At 44.2% G+C, this 13,484-nt stretch overlaps 1 protein-coding gene across 1 annotated transcript in view; it reads right to left on the bottom strand.

Moving 5' to 3' along the window:
* Positions 1-314: 314 nt before the first annotated feature.
* LOC109282416 (uncharacterized) overlaps positions 315-13,484 on the bottom strand; it is a 33,162-nt gene continuing 19,992 nt past the window's right edge. The window contains exon 4 of the mRNA XM_059724949.1: positions 315-12,568. Coding sequence (XP_059580932.1) covers positions 3,896-5,416 — 1,521 coding nt within the window. The 5' untranslated portion in view covers positions 5,417-12,568 and the 3' untranslated portion in view covers positions 315-3,895. The remainder of the gene's footprint in view (positions 12,569-13,484) is intronic.

Here is a 13,484-nt window from a genome sequence, read left to right as displayed (position 1 = left end):
TAAGTCCCCTACTGGTTAGCTTTTCCATTGGATGGCTTCTTGTTCCCGGGTGTTCTCAGCTTCCGGAGTGATTACACCCTGGGAGTTGACGTCCTCTTGACAAAAGGTCTTTATCCTTGAGCAATGAGTCCACTTGTCGTTATTTGCCAGACGAACAGCCGTTTTTGTAGTCAGCAACACCTGGAATGGTCCTTCCCACCGTACTGCGAGGGGATCCTTTTTCCACCTCTGTACCAGGACTTGGTCACCTGGTTTAAAGTTGTGGATGGGTGTATCCAGCAGGAGGCTCTGGAAGGGTGCCGCGAACCTGTGTAGGGAAGACAAAACAGACTGCAAGGCAATAACATGTTCCCAAATCTCGGATTTGCCTAATTCTATCGTAACTGGTTCCCTCCATCCTGCTGGCAAGACCCTGGGAGGCATACCAAACATCAGTTCAAAAGGTGACAATTTAATCCCCCTACGGGGTGTGCTACGAATACGAGTTAAAGCCAGTGGGAGTGCCTGCGGCCATTTCAAACGAGTTTCAATACATATTTTTGTTAACATAACTTTCAGTGTTCTATTCATGCGCTCCACCTGACCTGAACTCTGGGGTCTCCATGGGGTATGGAGCTTCCACTTGATATCTAATGCTTTGGACACTTCCTGTACTATCTTCCCCACAAAATGACTACCTTGATCTGACTCAATAGATTCAGGCAACAGAAATCTGGGTATTATTTCGTGAAGTAACACTCGTGTCACTGTGGATGCAGTAGCCGTTCTGGTGGGGTACGCTTCCACCCACCCAGTCAATTGATCCACAAGTACCAGTAGGTATTGGTAATGACCAGATCTAGGCAGTTCAGCAAAGTCAATCTGCCAAGCCTGTCCAGGACACTGGGCCCAAGGTCTCCCTCCCATGGGGGCCGGCATCTTCGCGGACCTCGGATTCACCTTTTGGCAGGTCGGGCACTGAGAGGCCACTCTCTGGGCTTCCAGGTAAAGGCCTGGGGCTACCATCTGACGAGTTAACAAATCCCCCATCGCGGTTCCTCCCATGTGAGTGGAAGAATGCAGCTGGTGGAGTATTTCTCTCAATAGGCTTCGAGGTATTAACACTTTTCCTCCAAGTACGACCCACCACCCCTGCAAATTTTTACTGGCTTTAAGCTCGGCGGCTAGCTTATCTGACCCTGGACCGTACTCCACTTTACGATCCTCTAAGAAAAAGGCCACGTCATGGACTGACCCCTGAAACGCTGCCTCTCCTCCCATCTGTGCCGCTTCTTTGGCTGCTGTGTCAGCCTTTGCATTCCCTTTCCTCTGATGTTCGTTTGCAGCCTTGCCATGGGCCTTCACGTGTACTATGGCCACCTCTTTTGGTAATCGGAAGGTGTCCAACAGCTTCACAATTTGTGGCCCATTGGCAATTCTTTGTCCAGAGGCCGTGATGAACCCACGCTCCTTCCACAACAATCCATAGGCATGAACGGTGGCAAATGCATACCGTGAGTCTGTAAAAATGTTCACCCTTTTTTCCTTTCCTAATTCCAATGCACGGGTTAGGGCAGTAAGTTCCGCTGCCTGCGCTGACCAGGTTGCAGGGAGTTTTTCCTTCCACACAGTCTCAGTCAACGTTACCATAGCACATCCCGTGTGTCGCGTGCCATGTATCACACTACTTGAGCCATCTACGAAAAACTCCTCCTCTGGGTTCTCGAGGGGGTCATCTGTCAAATCAGGACGAATCAATACTGTTTGTGTCAATGCTTCCAAGCAGTCATGGCACGGAGGTCCCGGTTCTGGTATCAGGGTGGCTGGGTTTAGAGCAGTGGTGTGCTTGAAGGTAAGGCCTGGGTTAGATAGGAGAAAGATTTCATATCTGGATTGTCTGGAGGGGTTTAAAAATTTTCCTCCCTCTCCTCCGAGAATCTGGGGAACCCCATGTGGGGTATGTATGTCCATATCAGCTCCCATAACAATCTTTTGGGCCTCCTCCACAAGAGTAGCTGTGGCGGCAACAGCCCTCAAACATGCAGGCCACCCCTTTGCCACTGGGTCTAGGACCTTGGAATAGTATCCCACAGGCTTCCAAGTTGGGCCTACTGGTTGAGTTAAGACCCCTTAGGCCACCCCCTTATTCTCATGCACATACAGTCTGTACGGCTTGCGTCCATTTGGAATCATCAGAGCGGGTGGTTGTAAAAGGGCAGCCTTCAGTAGCTCAAACGCATGCTGATTTTCTTTAGTCCATTTCCAATTAGCGATGCCTTCCTTAGTGAGAGACTCATATAGGGGTTTGGCTTTTCCCCCATAGTCTGGAATCCATAGTCTACAGAACCCGGTTAGGCCCAAAAAGGCTCGCAGTTCTTTGGGATTTTTGGGGGCAGGCAGGTCTTGTATTGCTTGGATTCGATCCTTACTCAAAGCCCGAACCCCCTTCTTAATCTCGTATCCCAAAAATGTAACCTTGGGTTGGCAAATTTGAGCTTTTTCCCTTGACACCTTATATCCTTTCTTTCCCAAGGTATTCAGCAAGGATTCTGTCGCTCTTTTTCCTGTCTGTATATCGGGACTTGCTATCAATAAATCATCAACATACTGCAATAGTGCCACCTCAGGGTGCCTCTCTTTCCAGTTCTCCAAGTCTTTTTGCAATGCTGTTCCGAAGATATGGGGGGACGAGACAAATCCCTGGGGTAGCACTGTCCACAACAACTGAGTCTTATGATACGTGTCCGTCTTCCCATTCAAAGGCAAATAATTTCTGACTTTCCTCATGTAGCGGAATAGAGAAGAAAGCATCTTTCAAATCTAGTACTGAAAATACACTGGCTTCGGCTGGGACCTGGGTTAGAATGGTGTGAGGATTTGGTACTATTGGGTGATCCACTACGACCTTTTTGTTTATTGCTTTCAGGTCTTGCACCAATCTGAAGGAGGTGCCATCGGCTTTTGGCACACCCAGGATCGGGGTGTTAAAGGGGGATGATCCCTTTATCAACCACCCATACCGCTTGAATTTTTCAATCGGTGGTTTCAAGCCTGTCTGGGTGGATGTCTTCAGAGGGTATTGTTTTACACGTACAGGACCCTCTCCTTCTTTCAGAATAATCTTGACTGGATCTATACATTTTGCCCGGGCAGGGGTCCCATCCGCCCACACACATAAATCAACATTCTCTAAAATCTCAAAAATTTTTGTTTTGGGTTCTATCTTGACTGTTCGAAGGGCCATTTGGTAATTTGATCCCTGCTTTACCGGCAGCCACACCACAATTTGATCCTCACGGAAGAAAATCTCAGCTTGCAATTTTGTTAACAAATCTTGCCCCAGAAGGGCTACTGGGCAGGCAGATGATACTACGAAAGCGTGCTCCAACATATTATTCCCAATCTTAGTGAGGAGGGGCTTACATACTGGCAATCTGGTTTGTCTTCCCTCTATCCCTTCTACAGTCACCCACTTCCCGCTTTCTTCAGCTAGAGGGGGTTTTACGGGAATCATGGAAAAGGTTGCTCCAGTATCCACTAGAGCCTGGTATTTTCTGCCACCAATCCTCATTTCTACCATGGGATCCTTTCGGGCATTTGCCCACAGGGTGGTGGTCTTGGATCCTGGTTCTCTTCAACTACAGTCTTCCCCTGAGGATTCCACCCGCATCTGACGAATCAGCGGTTGGGTTTCCTTCTTTCTGTCCTTCGTTTTAGGACAATCCTTTTTCCAATGTCCCTTCTCTCGACAATATGCACATTCATCAGGCTGAAGTCGGCCTTTTCCTCTCTTTTGCCCCCCCCCAGGTATCTCCTTCCATCCCCCACCAGAACTTGGATTTTTGCTCAAGGCGGCTGCTAGCATTGCCATCTGCTTCTGCCTGCATTTTTCCTCCTTTCTTTCCGCTACCTGATCTCAATTTCCATACACTTTATATGCAATTTCCACGAGTTCCGAAAGAGGTTTCCCTGGTCCTCCTTCAGTCTTTTGCAGCTTTTTCCTTATGTCTGGGGCTGCTTGCCCAATAAACAGCATGTTCACCATGAGCTGATTCTCTTGGGCCTCAGGGTCAAAGCTACTAAATTTTTTAAAGGCATCATACAACCGTTCCAAAAAACTCGAGGGAGATTCATCCTTTCCTTGACGGACCTCATATAATTTAGAGAGGTTAGTTACTCGTGGTACTGCTTTGCCCAGAGCTTCCACTATAATTCCTAAGTACCTACTGTTTCGCTCTCTTCCCTCCGGTGAATTGTTGTCCCAATCGGGACTTTCAATAGGGCATATATTCCGCATGTCTCCTCCCTGCCCTACTTGCCCCTCAGCTATCCGATCTGCCGCTCCCAGTACCAATCGCCTTTCCTCTGAAGTCAGAAGGGTATGTAACATCATCTGAACATCAGCCCAGGTGGGTCGATGAGTCTGCCCTATTGACCGGAACAAGCTCTGCATTTTCTCGGGGTCCTCTCTAAAAGACGGATTTTGATTCTTCCAATTAAATAAGTCCGATGTGTGAAAAGGCACATAGACAAAGGTGGGCTCCTCTCCTTGAACTGCCACCTGTCTCATCGGACACTGGTATCGGTATTGAGGATTCTGATTGCGGGTGCTACTAATGGATCGGCGTGGTGGTAGCAGTGGTGGTAGAGGTGGTGGTGGTGGTGGTGCCAGTGCCCATCCATCCCCATACTCAGGACACCAAGTCAGGAGCAGGGGCCAGTCAGCCGATGGCCAGGGCCAATCCGGATCGGGATCCAGGACAGGATCCTGAGGTCTGTCTTTCTCTCTTGGTTTATAAGCAGGGGGGGCTGTTGCCATGAGAATTTTTGGGCTTCCCTCTCTCTCTCTCCTCAAAGTGTTAGGGTCTGATTGAGACGTCCCGGGGGAGTTCGCTGAACTTTCCGGACCCAGGCTGCTGGAGGCAGTCCCTCCCGGGCTGCTGGAGGTACTCTGGGATGATGCCAGGGAACTCTCTGGGCTCTCCTCCCTTGAAGCTTGGTTATTGGCCGGAGGCTGTGGTCTATCCCTACGCCTTGATCCCTGAGTCAGATCTCCCTCACTACCAGAATCAGCAAGTACTTGGGGCTTCTTCCTAGTGTCTTTTGCCAGCAAGATTTTACACATTTCTTCTTTACATCTTTGGACCCACGGGGCGATGGGAGTCATTATAGCTGTAACCCAGAAATCTATATATGGGTATTGATCCCAATGACCGTCCCCTGTTACCACCTTTAACACTGCATTAGCCACCTTTACATCAAAAGAGCCGGTCTCTGGCCACCCAACCCCGAAAGTCGGCCACTCTAACTGACAAAACTTAATCAAGTCATCCTTCGTCATTTTTACCCCGTATTCCCCTTTGTATTTACTAAAGTTTCTTAACATACATCCTAATGGGGTTGCAGAGTTTTCTTCTCGGGAGCTACCCGAACCCATTGTGTCAACCAATATACACAGATACTCACTCAGAGTCCTGTCCGCTGAGTCACGAGGTTCCAGCTGAGCCCCCTTGCGTTCGATGCTACCTTGTTAGGCAGAATCGGGGCGGCTAGGCTCAGCCTTAAGTCTCAGACCTGGTCAGCGGCTCATGTTTCCCCTTAACAGAGTCCCCAGGGCTGATGTTCAGACCGACCTGCTGAACACTAATACCAATGTCCGGACTTCCAAAGTTCAGACCTATGTGCCGAACGTCAAAGCCAATGTCCGGACTCCCGATTTCCCCGGCAGACTACCCAAGTGACACAAGAAAACGAATACTTACTCTGCCAACACCCCGGCGCCTTCTCTTTGGACCCACTCAGCCTGGTTGACTCCTTTTGAGGAGAGCCTTCAGCCTTCCGAGTGTCCCGACTCACGTACCCGGGGACCATGGCAGACTCCAAGGCGGTGTCTGGTGGCCACGTCCGCAACCCCTTCGCCTGTCTCGTCGTCCGACCCACGGAGTGGCCAGAGGCGTCTCCTGGCTGGCTCGCCAAATTGTTGCACAAATTGCTAGTTTCGTGCCCCTGGAGGCTTAATCCAAATACCTCAAGGAGGGAGTCACACGTTCAGGCTAGGTCCATTATAAGTTTATTGATTGCGCAATCGATCGACAAAGGGGTTAAGTAACCCAAAGCAGAGTCGACCCCAGGGTACTGTCCGGGGGTCTTTTTATAGCTTATCTAGACAAAGAACCTTGCAACTATTGGTTGTCTTACGATTTCTACAAGCTTCTATTCAAGACGTCATAGTTTCCAAAGGTCATATCTAAGCTTCCACAGGATGTCGAAGTTCAAAGGTTGCTATGCTCAACTTATTATGGGATATGTCGCACCTGCGTGTTTTGCACAGGGGTACTGCGGTAAACTTGGTGCCCTCTAGTAACCCCCTGTCTTCGTGTAACTCTAGGTCACTGTGCTAGTTCTAAGTGTTAAGCAGGCCTTAACCTATATGTAGAATCTACTTGCAAGCCGTACTGGATACAGAAGCATATTGCAAAAGTAAAGCATTATGTCTAAATCTAGGCTTTGTGTCTAAAATCTAGCGTATTTGTACTACAGTACTACCACAAAGTAGATGCTTGTCACGTGTAGGCACCTGTGGACACTATGCCGCCATAGCGCATTGCTATGGTGATGTAGCATCATGTGTAGATACTCCTGTAGATGTGCAAACACCTGCATATAATTCACAAAGTAAACCCAGAGATTTCGAATAGAAATCCACAGTAGCACAAACATTCTGCCCTGTTGTGATTTTTCTGAGTTCTTTGCAACAGAAAAATTGCTCTCATGTTTTTGTAGTAAAAAATTATTGAAAACTAGGGTCTGGCATTTTTCAAAGGGTGCTTTGAGTCTAATGACAGGTGGGAAGCACTACTATTGGGATTCTTTCTTCTTGAATTGAATTTGAATCCATTCCTCCCAATTATTAAGGAAAAGTGGATTCTGTTCCTGTCCTCCAACACTTTATAAAAAATACCTACAATCATTTTGTCATCAGAAATTCAAAGTTTTGTCAGCATTGCCATGCTTAGCTCCAGAGAGAGAAAAAGAGGGGGAAGGAGGGAGGTGAGGTAGTCAGGCATAACAGGGCAGCTTCTTGCCCCGGGCAGCTTTAGCATATAGGGCAGTGCTACTGGCTGCACAGATAATAGCAGAGGAAGCTATTTTTGCACCCTGGCTCCCACCAGTTACGTAACTGGCCTTGGTCATTATCTATACTGAGGTTCTTAGCAATGACCGTGGTTATAATGGTGGAGTTGCACCAGCACAAGTTATGGTATCTACTGGTACGCTTTGTCAACTGTAGGGATTTATACTGGTGTTATTCTGCACTGATGGCTAAAAACACTTATAGGTTATAAGATCTTAATGTCTTGGGTCACTCCTCAGTATTTCCTGGTATACTGAAGGATCTACTGGTTTACTGAATATAAACCATAAGACTAGAACCAGCTAGCCTAGAACCAGGGGATATACAAATGGGTGGATCTGGGTGGGTGGGTGGGGGTGCCCCTTCTTTGATTCCTGGTCGACTAATGCCAGGCAGTGGCACCAGCTTTTCTAGTTAGGCAGTGCTGAGGAAGTCGATTGACTTCATGGCTCATTATAATCTACCTGATCCTTTCTAAACTCTTCATTCCACAGGTGTTAATGACCCTTTCTTCTTTTTAATCGTCTTGATTTTCCATCAATCAAACTATCCTTTCTTCTGCAATTCTGTTGTATGTTAGCTGCTCCTGGTAATGATGCTCCTATTGCACAGCCCTGCATATTGTTTTTTAACTCATTCCAATGAAGTTATATTTGTTTTTGCTTCAATCTTAAACTGAAAAATACAGCCCTAGGCCCTTAGCATATTAGTAAAGCTTCTAGTTTATTTTTAACCAGAGAAAAAAATTGCTGGTTTTAGATGTGATGATGCACCACACCATCTACCTTCCTCTTTTAAAACTCTAGATCTGCTCATTTATACAAATAAAGTCATTAGGTAGATTTAAAGCAAACAGAGTTCTTCACACACACATAATCAACTTGTGGAATTCATTGCTGCAGGATGTTGTGGAGACTGATAATTTAACCAGATCCAAAACAGGATTGAACAAATTCATGAAGAGTAGGTCCATCAGCAGGTGGTAAATATTAAAGTTAGGGATGCCATCTCTAAATTAGAGCTTCAGAGGTGTCTGAATGCTGGAAGTTTAAGGGAGAAAGAGGCAAGGAGTAGTTCATTCTGGATATGCCTTGCTTAAATACTATTATCCTTATCATCTCCTCTTTGCCACTGTGAAAAGCAGGATACTGAACTAGAGAGCTCTGTGGCCTGACCCAGCGTGGCATATCTTATGTTCTTAAGAAGGTATTTAGGTTCTAGAGGCCCTACTAAAAGGAAGTTTGCCATAATATAAATCACTTGAGAAGAAAAAAAAAGTGTTGGATCTTAATTTTTGCATCGTTTAAGAGTGTTCAAATAAAGGATCTGGGCTGAGCTCCTATATAATAATGATCTCTACTACTCACATTTGATAATTTTATGTTAAATAAGTATGAGACCCCCATTCCAGTGCTTTCTTAGGCAACAGCCTACTTTGTTGGATGCTTCCTCTTAGCTTCTAATGAAGTGGCTGTGCACCTATGAAAGCTTATGCCCTTCTGAATGAGTTAATCTTTAGGCGCCACCCTGTCCTGCCTTCTGTCTGACTTCAAGCTAACATAGCTAAATACCTCTCTACATTTTTTTTAAATGTACAATATATCTTCCCCCACTCTCTCCCACCCCACCCTTCACCAACCCTCACTTGTGTTTCTCTCTCTGGGTGTTTGCCTTTGCTTAAACTGAACTCTCTGTGTAGAAGAATCTTTTATTATCTACCTGGAAAGTGCCTTGTGTACCTTGGACACTACAACATGCAATTTAAAAACACAATGAAACTCAATAAATGGGGGGATTAACATCTCTTTGATTTTTACTGCTTTCAGGCTTTGTGGACAGATTTTTTTCTGAGTTTGCATAACTAGTTCATGGAAAAATCAAATTTGGTTATGTTGGTTTTGGTGTGTAATAATGCTCGTGAAGTTTCAACTGTTGGAATAAATGAGATTTCAAGTATCTTGTTTAAACATTGTTGAAAGAAAGTGTAGTTAACGAGTGCACCTTTTAGTTTCATTCTCTAGTCAATTTTGTAAGTGGGTGGATTTTTTTTAAAGTTTAGTAATGGGATTTTTTCCTTGCTTAGTATGACTAGGGTGTGTTATGGTTTAATGCATTTGGGATTGCTGTTCCAACTTTGTCTTTTCTTTTGGGTGCTGTCAGTAACTCTCCTGCAGTCTGAAGATTACTTTGTTCTTGTTCTTTTCCGTTGTTCTTTATCAGAGCTAGAAACAGGATTTCTTTGTGGTTTTCATTTTTCCTGTTTTAGTCTCTTTTTTAAAAACATTTTAAAGGAAGGTTCTTTTTTGTCCATGAGATGTTTAGTACTTGTATGGTTTTCCTATCATTCATAAATGCTGCAGTTGGGGGAAGGCTTTACTAAAAGATGTGGCTCACGTTTGGAACTAAGCCCGTCAGACTCATGCCCAGTATGCTCTCTGTTAGTTATAGGCTCCATAGGTTTCAGCTCTTGCTATTGAGCTTTGCATTTGAGTTCAGAGCGATCCAGGCTGTCAATGAGCCTGTGCAATTCTGCAGGGATTTCTGTAGGGGATTCTCCTAAGGAGAATAGAAATTAAGATGTCTACCGATATATCTTACCTTTTAAAGACATGTTGATGTATTTTAATACCCAGGACACCAAGATGCAAAAATAAATATAGATGCTGTCTAAGATACTACTTAATTTACCCATACATTCTGGGCCCTGAGGCCTTCTATCAGGCAAGGTTATCAATATTTTTCCTTGACTTTTCATGTAGACTCTGGAGCTCACCCATAAAGAACACTATGTTAAAGGTTAGAAAAAATAACATTTAAAAGCAATTCAAAGACAGGAAAAGTGGAGCTAGTTCATCACAGAGAGGAGCTGAGGGTGTATCCTTTGGAGTGATGTGGTGACCAGGTCCCTCGGGAGCTCCAAGGACACTTGTGCTGTTGTGTGTAGAGTATATCTACCTCCCTTGAGGGTGATGATTGCAGCATACATAAGTATAGCCTAAACCAGTGTTTCTCAACCGGTGGTACGCATACCCCTGGGGACACACGAGACACGGGCAGCGGGTACGTGGATGCTGTGTTTTGGTCTTTGCCTACTTGGGCCGGAAGTTCTGGCCTCTGCCCCTCCTGCCGTGTCCAGTGTGCCAAGGCTTTCGCTCCCCAGCGTCAGTGTGCCAGGGGATAGGGGCTCCATGCAGGCTGCTTTGCCCTGGGCTGTGGTGGAAAAAGTGAGACTCGGGTCACGGCGGCGAAACTGGAAGTGCCACGGTGGGACTTCCGGTTTTGCTTTTTCCGTGTCAATTGGCAAGGGGTACATAAGGTACCAAAGGTTGAGAACTACTGGCCTAAACAATACATAGCTAGCTTGAGTGACAATAGCAGTGCTGACAGCATCACAGGCTAAGAGGCACAAGCTGTACATTATACCTTTTAGGACCCTAATACATGTTTGGATAGCTAGCCCATGCTAAATCTTAAGCTGCCATGGCTAGTATCCAAACCAACTAGCTCAAAGCTATCAAAGGTTTGTCTACACATACTGCTGTTGCATCTCTGATTGCGGTACAGACATACCCCAGCATGTTTATGAAAGCATGTGTATGTACATTTATGCTCACACAATGTACCCTCCAGCAGCTCAAATGCTTTTTCACATTAGCAGTTATGAACATAGGCTATGGCTTTATAAGTGATACGGCATTATAGAGTTGCAAAGACACACAAGGTTTCCAATTTCCAATGCCTTTTCCTCTTGGATAATAAATATTGTAGAACAATTCTTCTTTTGTTTTTCATTACTGTTGGGTTTCCTTGCAGACTAAATGTGTAAGCTATTAGAGTTTTCCTGTGGACGTTCTTTTAAGACAGAGTGTGCAGGGGTCTGGTTCAGGAGGGAAACTTTTGTAAAGAAAGTGCTTTGTAACAAACTGATGCAGTTTGATCTATAAAATGGATACATACAGAGGGTCATTAAAGGACTCAGAGCACCCACAGTGCACAGATTTCAAGTCTGGAAAATGCCAGTAGATGATGCTGTGATTCCTGAAATGAAAGAATCCAATGAAGGGCAGGGTCAGATATGAGAGAGACCAATTTCCTTTTATGGCAGAATCGTTTGCCTTAATAAACCTCTTAACTAAATACACTGTGGACCTCAGCATATTTTAGATTGTGGTATTTTATTTCTTACAAGCACATGTAAATATCATTCTAGCGGTTGCTTTTGCATTTGTTTCCTGCTTTAGTTTCTATGACCAGGATTTTAAAAGTGCTCATGATTGTGGTTGCCTTAATGTGGGGGGGATAGATTGAAATATTCTGAAAATCATGGTCCTCTTTAGTGTCCAAGATTAGGTAGCCAAAAGCTGCCACCCTGATAACCACTAGTTGGTTTTGAAAAATGTAGCCCCTAGTCATAGGCTTAAATTGTTTCTCCCCCCGCCCCCATAAAGTTTTAGGACTAATAGCAATTATCCATCTAATAAATACAGAGTTTCTTTTATCCTGATACTGTTTAGCCAAGATGATACAGAACAGCTGTCAGGAACTAAATGCATTCATAATGTTCAACCTTTAAAAAGTGCATCTGTTAAGAATTTAAGAAAAATTATACCTTATTTTTTAATTTTTTAAATAAAAGGTCCTTTTGTAAAAGGAAAGCGTTTTAAAATCAAGTATTTTTTTTTAAGTAAAGCAGAGGGAATTTCTGGGCTGACTGGGAAAAGAGGAAAAACCAGGGAGGAAAGGGATTTTGGATGAAAAGGTGTGCTGGATGAAAGGGAGGAGGAGAAATATTTCCTCTTGAATTTCAATGCCATTCTTACAGTGGTGTAAGAGTGATGTTATAGGCATGATTGTAGAGAAATTATGCAAGAAGGAAGGATTTTTTTAGGGTGATATATTTTATTAGATCAACTGCATCAATGGGATAGAGTTAGACAAGCTTTCTTCACCAGGTCTCTGATCACAGGAAGGCAGGCACAGCATGGTTGAAGATGGTTTCCTAGTTTTTCCAAAGTTCTTTTGCACATTTGTCGTATTTATAGAGTTGTGTATGTTAGCTAGAGGGCTGCAGATGATTAGTCCCCTTGGGATGGTGTTATGTTTTTTGCATAAGCTTAAGAAGAAGATGTTGCTGTGTCATCTGGTTTCTTTTTTCTTTAGGTTGTGGATTTTCCATTGTAAGCAGTGGATTTCAATATCTTCTATGTTACAGTAGTGTAAGATGGATGCTGTAGACATGATGGCCCAGAAATTATGCAAGAGACAAGGATTTCTAGGTGTGATACCTTTTTCTGGACCAACTATGCAGTTGGGATAAAGTTAGACAAGCATTTGAATGCAAGATATTCTTCATCAGATCTCTGATAACAGGAAGCCAGGCACAGGTATAGCATAGGATGGCATTCTTAGTAACATGATTGGACTGGATTATCCATATACAGAGGCCATTTTCAGCTGAAGCAAGGGACACAGCAAAAATAAACTGAATAATATCTTGTTAAGTTGCCTAGTGGTCTCATTCAAACTTGTACTGAACTATTGCCAAATTGTAATCAACCCCCACTAAGAACATAAGCAGACAAGGATTAAAAGGAGGATCATAACATTGCTGACTGTTTACCCATCCAGGCTCAGAAGTTTGTCACGGGGTGATAACTTATAAATACAGACTCTCAAATCTATAAGGAAAAATTCCAACTTAGACTTCAAGATGTGTCTTGTGTTTGAAGATGCTGAAGGTAAATACATATGGTATTTATACCTTATTGGAAATGGCAACTTATGAAAAAATAGTCAGTTAATTGTCATTTACACTTATTGAATTACTCAAGAAATAAAAGTAGGTTGATCTTACAAAAATAGCAATAGAAATGTTAATCAGCCTACGACAGCAGTGCATAGGATACCCAAAAAAAGGGTTTACCACCTCTCAGATGTTGCTAGGTAACTGCATTGCACCCTCAAAATCACTGCAGATCCAATGAGAGTCAGTTCTGATGATGTAATAAGATAGCTGATGCTTTTATCTTGTGTTTCAATGATCACTTGTCACGCAATATTCTTGGAGCTTCAGTAGTGGGGGCTCTGAGAAAGTCAGCTTGAGCAACTTATACTTTGTCAGAGGCTATTGCAGCTCTCTAGTGTGCTAGCTGATATAAATTCCGTTTAGGTATGAAATCATCTGTAGTGAGTTATGTGGTGAAATACTGAGAGTGGCTTATAGAAAAACTTACACTTGGGCAAGAATGCTGGGCATTGGGAGTGGTTTAGAATCATCATAAACACACTAAAAAGAGTTAATTTTCTTTAGCTGCTCCCAGGTCTGTGTCCTGGGCAGCAGCAGTGACAGGGGTAATGGCAGGGGCTAGGC

The sequence above is a fragment of the Alligator mississippiensis genome, chromosome 3 (genome assembly GCF_030867095.1).
Source record: "Alligator mississippiensis isolate rAllMis1 chromosome 3, rAllMis1, whole genome shotgun sequence".
Classification (NCBI taxonomy): Eukaryota; Metazoa; Chordata; order Crocodylia; family Alligatoridae; genus Alligator; species Alligator mississippiensis.
Note: the sequence above shows the minus strand (reverse complement) of the source record. Positions and strands in the feature narration are given on the sequence as shown.